Source organism: Styela clava, chromosome 7, assembly GCF_964204865.1.
Source record: "Styela clava chromosome 7, kaStyClav1.hap1.2, whole genome shotgun sequence".
Classification (NCBI taxonomy): Eukaryota; Metazoa; Chordata; class Ascidiacea; order Stolidobranchia; family Styelidae; genus Styela; species Styela clava.
In genome coordinates, this window is record NC_135256.1 from 17430585 (window position 1) to 17440065 (window position 9481).

Sequence of the window (9481 nt, forward strand, 5' to 3'; positions counted from 1 at the left end):
TGTACATTTTACAATACGTGATTTCGCAGTTTATCTTTCAAGTGAGCGCGAGAATTTATGATCTACCGGCAATCGTCTCCAGTTTTTGAATGTAAGTACATAGTTAGCTAGTGGTTGCGCTGTAAGATTTCCTGGTGACTCGATCCCGCCGATAGCTTCTCCATTTTCTTTATTTCGTGGATTCAAAAACTCTTGATTGCGGAATACATCCTGAGTTGCTAAATACCAAAAACATTTTCCACGGGCGGAATTTAATAGTAAATGTAAAAAACAGAGACAAAATATATTTTTTCCAGCAGTATCACAAGTATTACTAATATTTGGCAATGGTGATTAATTTAACTAGTGTATATTTAAATTAAATATTGCTTGCATTAAAAACAATAACATTATTTCTTTTTCTTCTTTTTACCACCTTTCTTCTTCCCCTTCTTTTTCCCCTTTTTCTTTTTATCTTTGGGCGGTTCTTCTGGGAGTTCAAAGGTGAATTCTTCGCCCTCGCCAGGAAGGGGTTCTATTTGCTTGTTCCCGCCGAACGCAATCTTCTTGCGAGAACCACCAACTTCGAAAGCGGAAGCCATTCCACTCAAGTTGACGCTCCTGTCGTTTCCGAAACTTCTTGCAGATTGTACGCCTGTTGCTATATAGTGAGTAAAATGATTATCAAATATGATAATATTAATACTCCATGATATTATTGGGATCGTTTATGTTTTTGCTGACTCTATAATGAGTCAAATCTGTCAATATAGTAAGCTTAAGGTTGTCGGTGAGGCAAGTTCGCATAGATCAGGGTCTTCCAACCCGTGGCCCGCGGGCCACATGTGGCCCGCCGAGGAGTTTCGAGTGGCCCGCGCTGTATTTTCGGAATTAAATAAAATGAAATTGAGTAAAATTTCTATTTTTCGAGTGATGTAGTTAATATGAAGATTTGATACAAACAATTTGTTCATTGTCCTGAAATGCGCTCTGCTAGTCCTTTCAAACGAGCCATGAGTGCCATCACCAACTGGAAGATATCGATACATAAATAGTAGCTTACACACTTGGGCAGAATGGCAGTTTTAATGACCTCATAATTTGGCAGCACGACAAGCTTGTTAGCGAAAAACAGTGCCAAACTTCACACTAAAATGTCTACGTGTAGAAAAAACTTTGTTGACTTCACTGTAGCTTTGTTTTTTTTATTGTTCTTATTATTGAGAAAGTTTGGTGCGAGGGTTTTGTTTGTTTTTTCATTAACTTTTGGTCAGTGTAGCACAACTATAACATAATTACCATGTTAAGTGGCCCGCGCAATTATTAGTAAACTAAATGTGGCCCATCGGCCAAAAAGGTTGGTCGACTCTGGCATAGATTATAAAGTAGGCTAATGATTTTTAACCAGGGTTCCGCCAGCACTCCAGTGGTTCCCGAAGTTCACATGTAAATCCAAGAGTCTATATTTTATAGGTATAAACAAATACCGAATACAGTTATAGTTTTGCTACTACTATTAAACTTCCTACACTCTAATGATCATTTTGTTTCGTCTGTAGAATCACGACCCGATCTAGTTGAAGAGTTGTGCAAGAAACACCAGGCTCAGGTTTCTCATTGAATTTTTTATGATAATAATGTAAAGATGAAATTTTTTTTACAGTTTATAGAGAAAAAAAAACTGAGCATGGTATTTATTATGATTAATTATATTAATCAAATGATTTTTCAGCATAAGACAATCAGACTAGTGCACACTTCATTGGGTTTCCTCTCCATCAAAAAGGTTGAAGACGACTGCAGTAGAGTATGGCACTCTGACTCGCTTATCATACACATTTTTAAGGGACTTTTTGCGCAATTTGCGCGTCTTGACATTTCTATTTTCAAAACAAACAAAACAATGCAGTGAGATCGATCCAAAGAATAGCCCTCTCGGAATCCTCAAAAGCTATTTATTAAGTAAATAATGTTAATATTGACAATTTCAAGAACTTTACTCCCGTAGGAACAAGGTAGACCTCAATCCGTTTTCAATGATTCTTAATCTTACCTTTAGATACATGAGTTGCCAGAATTTCCTCAAGTCGAGTTCCAACGACAAGTTGTTCAGCGGTGAGATTAAAACTGACATAGAAGGAAGCGGTAACCAACGGAATCTCGGTAAGTTCTGAAGCGCATTGTAGAAATTTTTGTCCAAGATTGAGTAAAGTACGAACGAGGCAGATCCATATCACGTATTTTGCAGCTGTATACACAAAATAAAATATCCGGTATGCTTTATTGAAGAATTATAAGTCGTAAAGATAGTGCTGGTCTCGTTGTAGATTAGTTTAGATAGTAGCGATTTGGTTACGAATTCCAGCGTCAACTACATCCAGAACTTCAGAATTCCTTATTTATTCCCAATACTCAATTGTAATAAGATGCTCATTTTAACATATTTGACGCTATAAACATAAAGTAACCAAATCCCTCCATACTTATGACCGGTAATCCAATAAGACAAATTCATTTCACGAGTTTATCAACAATAGTTAAATAGTCGTTTATACGTGACAACAATGGTGTGGACTGTAGGCCAACAGTCGAGGAATAAATTATAAATTCATGTCGCATCAAGACTTGTCGCCTTCGTTAAAATTGTCATGGAAACACTTTGAATACGCAGTAATATAGAATGGTATCCTGGATATAAAATATTATTAATCATTTACTTCGATCTGGAGTAGATTCGGATATATATACGTTATATTGGAAAAACAATAATAGGATCTAATCAAAATAGGCCCACCCTTTATTGAAGATGTATAGAATACGAAAGGTATTAATCAAAAATTGTAACAAAACCTGATGGGTTATCTACCTAATTTTTGAAAAATTGAAAGTAATCGTTGTTGATAGTGATGGCCATTTCGCTTTGCGCTTGTTTAATAGTAATCAAAGACCTAAGACAAACAGGGGAGATAATAATTTCATCATCAATCACATAGGTAACAGTTCTGGGTGGAAGTGTGAGCTGGGTTGGGAATATAGTTTGCGTTAAAAATCGATGTGGTTTCGTATCAAATTTTAGGTAAGAATTATTAAATCTGAAATATTTTTGTCTTAAACGCCTCAATTCTTCCACAGAATTACACAGAAAAAACGGCGCTCCAGAACTATGTGTGCCAATATGGAGGTAACTAATTTTGTTCGTCTACTTTACATCAAGTTGCGTGAAGTACGGAACCTGTGGGCAGGGGGTATATTTACTCGGCTAACACAGACAGTCCCCGACCACGTAATAGAACTAAAATAAGGAAAATCGGAATGAAATTATCGCCTGACCCTAACCTAGTAGCCTACACATACTATTGGAGTACCGAAAAAACAATTCTTCAGAGGGTTAACGTCACAATATTTTGTCAAGAAGAAGAATCGGATGCTCCGGTTAAGTTTGTATAAATGGGCATCAATCATTGCCTTTATATCGCTCATTAAAATTTAGCTTTTTGTTCGAACTAAAATTTAAGCGCTTTGAAAGAGTATCAAATAAAACGATTGTTAATCGTTAACTTTCTCGGGTTAAAGTCCGTACGAATTACAACTGGCGGAACAAAGTAGCCTTTATTGTTGCCTTGGCATTCAGGGTGTGGTTATAAAGTTAATTCTCTCTTATCATCTTTATTGATGAGCGTATTTACCGAGGAATTGTATCAACGCAATAAGGAATAGTGCAAACAATACAATTTTGATGCACGAGAACTTTTATGTTTACTTACCTGAGATTAAAGGTTTAAAGCGCAGCGATCGACTAACATGAAACTAATGAAATTGTTTGTGATAATTAATCCTAAGAACGATTTTTTGAGTGGTAAACATTTTAAACTTTAGTGTACTCTTTCGCTTCATATGTACGAGGTGTGGCTAAAAAGAAACGAGACTGACGTCACAGATTGCGCAACACGATTAACCATTGGTAATCAACACTTTTACAGTGTGGTGTAATATGTGTTCTTTGTTCAACAGCTTTTTTGACACAATATCGCAATTATTTTTGCTCTTTAGGAGCCATAGGTGAATGTGATTAATTGCTTGTTGAAAAAAAAATTGCCGTGCGAGATCTGATTGAGTTTTTTGGCGATAGGGGGTTCAATTGCAGAATGACGATTGAGCAATGAATTAACATTAAATTTTGTGTCAAACTTGGAAAAACGGCGACTGCGACTTTGAAGAAATTGTGTGATGTTTATGGAGATTCTTCCATGTCCAGAACAAGAGTTTTTGAATGGCACAAGCGATTTGTGGGATGCAGGGAGGATGTGGAGGATGATTCGAAGTCAGGAAGGCCTTGCACTTCCACAACTGATACCAACATCGAAAAGGTATCAGTTGTGAGTTCAGTTGTGAAAGGCAGTTGATTCGCAGCGACCGTCGCTCAACAATTCGCGTCATTGCGAAGTTGGAAAAGACAAAAAAAAAACGGTTCGCACCAGTTTGGTTGACACTTTTGGCTTGTGAAAGGTTAGTGCCAAAATGGTGCCAAGGCTGTTGACTGAGGAGCAGAAAGCTCAACGATTAAATGTTGCCCAGTTGACATGCATTTTTCCAAGTTTGACACAAAATTTAATGTTAATTCATTGCTCAATCGTCATTCTGCAATTGAACCCCCTATCGCCAAAAAACTCAATCAGATCTCGCACGGCAATTTTTTTTTCAACAAGCAATTAATCACATTCACCTATGGCTCCTAAAGAGCAAAAATAATTGCGATATTGTGTCAAAAAAGCTGTTGAACAAAGAACACATATTACACCACACTGTAAAAGTGTTGATTACCAATGGTTAATCGTGTTGCGCAATCTGTGACGTCAGTCTCGTTTCTTTTTAGCCACACCTCGTACATTCTCTCTTTCCAAATATTTACGCGGCACACAGATTTTCCGGTTTGTTATTTCAACGTCGTAAGCCAGAGTTTATTACGCCCTGTCCCATTCAGAAAGACCGTTTTGCGCGTTTACGGGTATAATAAAATGGTTGCCACTACCAACCGAAAGAAAACTTCTTAATATAAGTTACTTTATACAAATCTTTTAAACTTTTTAACGAACTCAACAATGAAATGTAAAAAAAAGTCACTTCATCAAGTCGCATGGACCTCAGAAATATTAGACAATTCATATATCAGTCTCAATTTCGCCACAACTGTTAGAGTTGAAGATAGAGTGAAGATGTTGATGGATTAGTTTTTATGCAATAGAAAATATAGTTTTAGCGAATAACTTACACCAAAAACCCACCATCAAATTAAACAAACTGTTCGGAAAATGGACTGGCGTTAATTTCGGGTAAAAAATGAAACATAACTTAAAAATTGATAATCCACGTTGGCCTAATATTGACACAGTTATGTTTCTCGTTATAATTATCTTGTTCTTACTTGGATGATTTCGTTCCAATCCTTTCGGACTAACTTCTCCAAGATCAAATGTAGTGACCGTAAATCCTTTCCAATATTGTAAATGGTTAAGAATCTTTTCCAGTGGTTCCAGTTTTCCCTTTTTAATTGATTTGTAAAAGTCTCGAGCTATCAAATTTAGACATCGCATTCTGGCAACTAGATCGATATATTTTCGGATTCTGTTGCATTCTCCGAAGTATCGTTTCGTGGACAGTATTTCTGCTCTTTCCTTTAGTTTCTTATACGTTTTTGCTACGGTTTCAGAATCTTTGTCATCGAGTCTCTGTGCCTTATCCAAGGCAGCTTTAAACGACTCAAATTCATCTTTTTCCCAAGCTGAAAATTTAGATGTTACTATCGTGATATGCCGCAACAAAAAATCGACAAAAACTTTCCATGTGTTTTTCTTTTTTTGAAGTTTTTTCTCTTCTTTTTCCAATTTTTTCAGTTCTTTTGGCGAAAGCGAGGACTTATCTGGCCGAGTGTCGATGATCCCCTCACTTCCAATATAATCACCTGCAGGTTTCTCTGCGTCAATCATTGTGACTACTCAAGGCTCGTATATGTATTTTGTTCATAAAGCTAAGTATATGAAAAGTTGTCCACCTGAAAAATCAACTTTGCGGTTTGAAATCGTACTGAATTGACGGCGACATAAGATCTTCGTGACTCAGTTGTTTCCTAAGCATTCATAAACTGAATGTAAAGCCAACTCAACTCAGCGAGGGTGAACTAACTCCATTCATTCTAGACAACATGACGGGTTTAAATTTAGACATCGCTTTGTGTCGAATAGGTCTGCACTGAAGATTTAAATAGAAGCCAAACTCGGTGACAATGCTAATCGAACTGGGTGATAAGGAACATAAATGACGCGCAATAAAAGAAACGCCAAATGTGTTCTTCAGCGTCAACTGCTCTATTAAATAATGTCAGAACCACCTACCGCTGTATTCTCTGTCTATTGTTCTCATTGTCCCACAGCTTGGAGACACGACGTCGCGATGACCCTTTGGCCTAAGGACGCTTTCGCTCACTCTCGGTTGAGCATAAATGACTACTTTCCCGCGGCACTCGTCGCTTTTTGTACAACAGCCTCTCAAGTTACCTATAGCTACTTCTCTCCCTTTCTCTCTGTCTGTTATCACTTTGTATCGGCTTAACAATCGTGATACAGACAATACTTAAACTAGTTGTCAGCGGTCGAGATTTACTTCTTGTATGTCTCATTTTTTGTTTCGACTGACGCTGATATATGGACTGGCATTTAAAACATGCAAACAATTTGTTTTATAAATGAGGAAAAATGGCACACCCATTGTTCACATTATAAATTCATTTCATATGAATTGACTTTGATTCATGTTAAAATATTGGTAAATCGACCAAACATACCAGCAACCTTCTTAAAACGGACACAACTGTATTATTTTAAATATTCCTCCATTTCAAAACAAACGAACTTCTAAAAGCTTAGAGGAATCTGTCACAAATATCTAATTCATTATTGGAATAACAGTATGCGTTCTATTGCAGTGGCTAACCATGATTCGTGTGTTGAGTTGCGCCATACTAGCTGTCCTAATACTCATAGCGAAATAAACCCACATCCTCGCACGGTTAACTCGCCAATTTTCTGTTCTTAATCATCTAATGCTCTCTTCTGGAACTATTGTATGAAATAGTAAACGCGTCTACCATTGTTTTCCCCCTAAACAAATATTAAAGCTAGAATTACATCATAGATAGTCGCCAAACAAGTAAGAATCGTACTTGTTTTTCGCGATACATATCAACTGAAATCCAGGTTGTCCAAAGTGCGACAGACATCGCTCCCAAAGTTTCTTTCCATTAATGCTTGACAATTTTTTTTTTATCAGAAAATAATATTTTTTCAAATCTGTTGGTGCTATCTTTTTGAACATATTTTTCAATTCCGTGAATATTATTGGTTCAATAGCGTTTATAGATGTGAATGTGAATTTATCGGAAACGGCAAGTGGAAAAATTGGCAGAGACATCAACGATCAATCCAGCAGTGATATATATAGAAAAATCTCTATCCGTGTCGCTTGCTTTAAATGAGCTCCCTAATATTAACTCTCTAGCGCTACAATTTCATCATGGATTGTAAAAACACATTACAATTCATATGGGTACGGCATCGATATAAAATCACGGTTATGTAGCGATAGCGGATTTAGTATATGAACTAATTCGAATATAAAGACGATTATACTTCCGACTTTAAAGCAAATCTCCCTCCGAATAAGAATACTATAATAGTTTCCATGTTACTGTTATAAAAGGTACGAAAATTGCATTCTCATTCAGTTGGATCATTCAACAGAATCAAAAATATTTGTAATATGTCCTTTGAATACTTCGGGTAGCGGTATGTATGGTGTTAGTACATTACGTAATGCTATCTTAAAATAAAATAAAAAGTTTTTGGTTTACTTGTGGTCGAAACAGTATTAGTAAGAAGCAGTGCCAAAAAAAAAAAAAGCTTTAATCCACACCGGATGCAGTTTGAAGTTTGGGAAACGAATGACTTGAGCTACCAACATTTTTGAGGTATCATATCATATTCTGAATCTCGAAAATGCAATTTTTATACAACAAAAGATGGTTGCTGTCGACATCATTGTGACACAACAATGACTATTTCTACACACAGACACACACAGCGTATTAAGATCATTTTCTATAACTTTGCTTCCTCTTTGTGAAGTTCTGATTGCGCTCCTAGTTTCAGCCGTTGAATGGGTTTCGACGGGAGCTTGCACAATAGCGTAGAGCAGGGGTAGGCAACCTTTTGTCGCCTAATTAAACGAGTAATTGTGAATTATATAATTGTTAGGTTATAATATAATTTAATCTAAAGAATATATTCGTCAAAACGGATGTTTTGTTACTATAATTTAGTGAAGCGTCGCGGGCCGGATTATAGTGCTCCGCGGGCCGTAGGTAGCCGACCACTGGCGTAGAGGTTCAATTAATAGACCCAAAAGTTAATAAGAAGCACTGCTCTAGTCTAGGTTAAATGCATACTTGTTGTGCATAGTCGTTTAACACGTAAAAATCGTGTTGTTCTGCTATTATTTTTTTTACGTCATTTTATATTGTATTTCGCAATTTGGTGAAGTTTCGATTTTGAATGAAAATTACGTTAGTAGACCCAGTAAAAATCTTTTTTAACCAAGAAATAAAGCTGAAGTATCCATTTAGAAAAGATCGAACTGATAGCGAATTGGAATGCAGTAGTTTCGGATAGGGTACTGTCGTTTCTGAGGCGAATAAAGGCAAGATTAGCTTACAGTTGCACGTTGAAAGAACGAAAATGCAATATTGCATTGTCTTCACTTCGTCTATTGTCACTTATTGGACACGTAGTGGACATAGCGATCGTTTCAATATTATGTTGTTATTCTTGTTCTTTGACACGTTTTTAAAAAGTCGCTTTTCTCTTTGATTACTGGACCAATTGCTTTTAAATTTTCAGTGGTTGAAGATAAAAATTTCCTTCAGAAGGCTATTACTTTTTTTTGCTATGACGCCATCAAAATTATTGCCATTAGGTGGCGCTACGTGTCCATATATTTGAGCATAGCTCTCTTTTATATTTAAGCCTTGAATGTATATATCTCAGGTACAGGTGAAATATGGTTCTACCGAATGATGTGTCCTCCATTTAGGGTTTGGAAATATGGTCATCCTATTTCAGCGTTTCCCAAACTTTTTTGGCCACGGAACACTTACGCTTTTTATCCCGTCTCGCGGAACACCAAAAAATTGAAAGGGTAAAAATGGTGCAACGCAGCCGTTCCCAAAGGGTGCGGCGCACTAGTGCGCCGTGGCGAGTCGCCAAATGCGCCGCGAAAACTAACAGAATTGTGTTAAACATAAATATGATTAAATATTTTACATATTGCAAATGATGTGCATATGAATCAATAAATTCATTTTACCCCTTTATGCCGTTTACTTTCTATTACGTAATGCCTGTGATGTTACGTAACAATGGAGATAGAAGTACTTGCTGCAATTTCGCGAGCT

The 9481-nt window shown here is 36.7% G+C and overlaps 1 protein-coding gene across 1 annotated transcript; it reads right to left on the bottom strand.

Moving 5' to 3' along the window:
• Window positions 1-244: 244 nt before the first annotated feature.
• Window positions 245-6119, bottom strand: LOC120328356 (uncharacterized). Its single transcript, XM_039394819.2, has 3 exons — window positions 5402-6119; window positions 2033-2227; window positions 245-640 (listed from the first exon to the last, which is right to left on the bottom strand). Exons 1-3 carry the CDS (start codon window positions 5961-5963, stop codon window positions 390-392), a joined length of 1008 nt encoding a protein of 335 aa, XP_039250753.2. The 5' UTR covers window positions 5964-6119; the 3' UTR covers window positions 245-389.
• Window positions 6120-9481: the final 3362 nt, after the last annotated feature.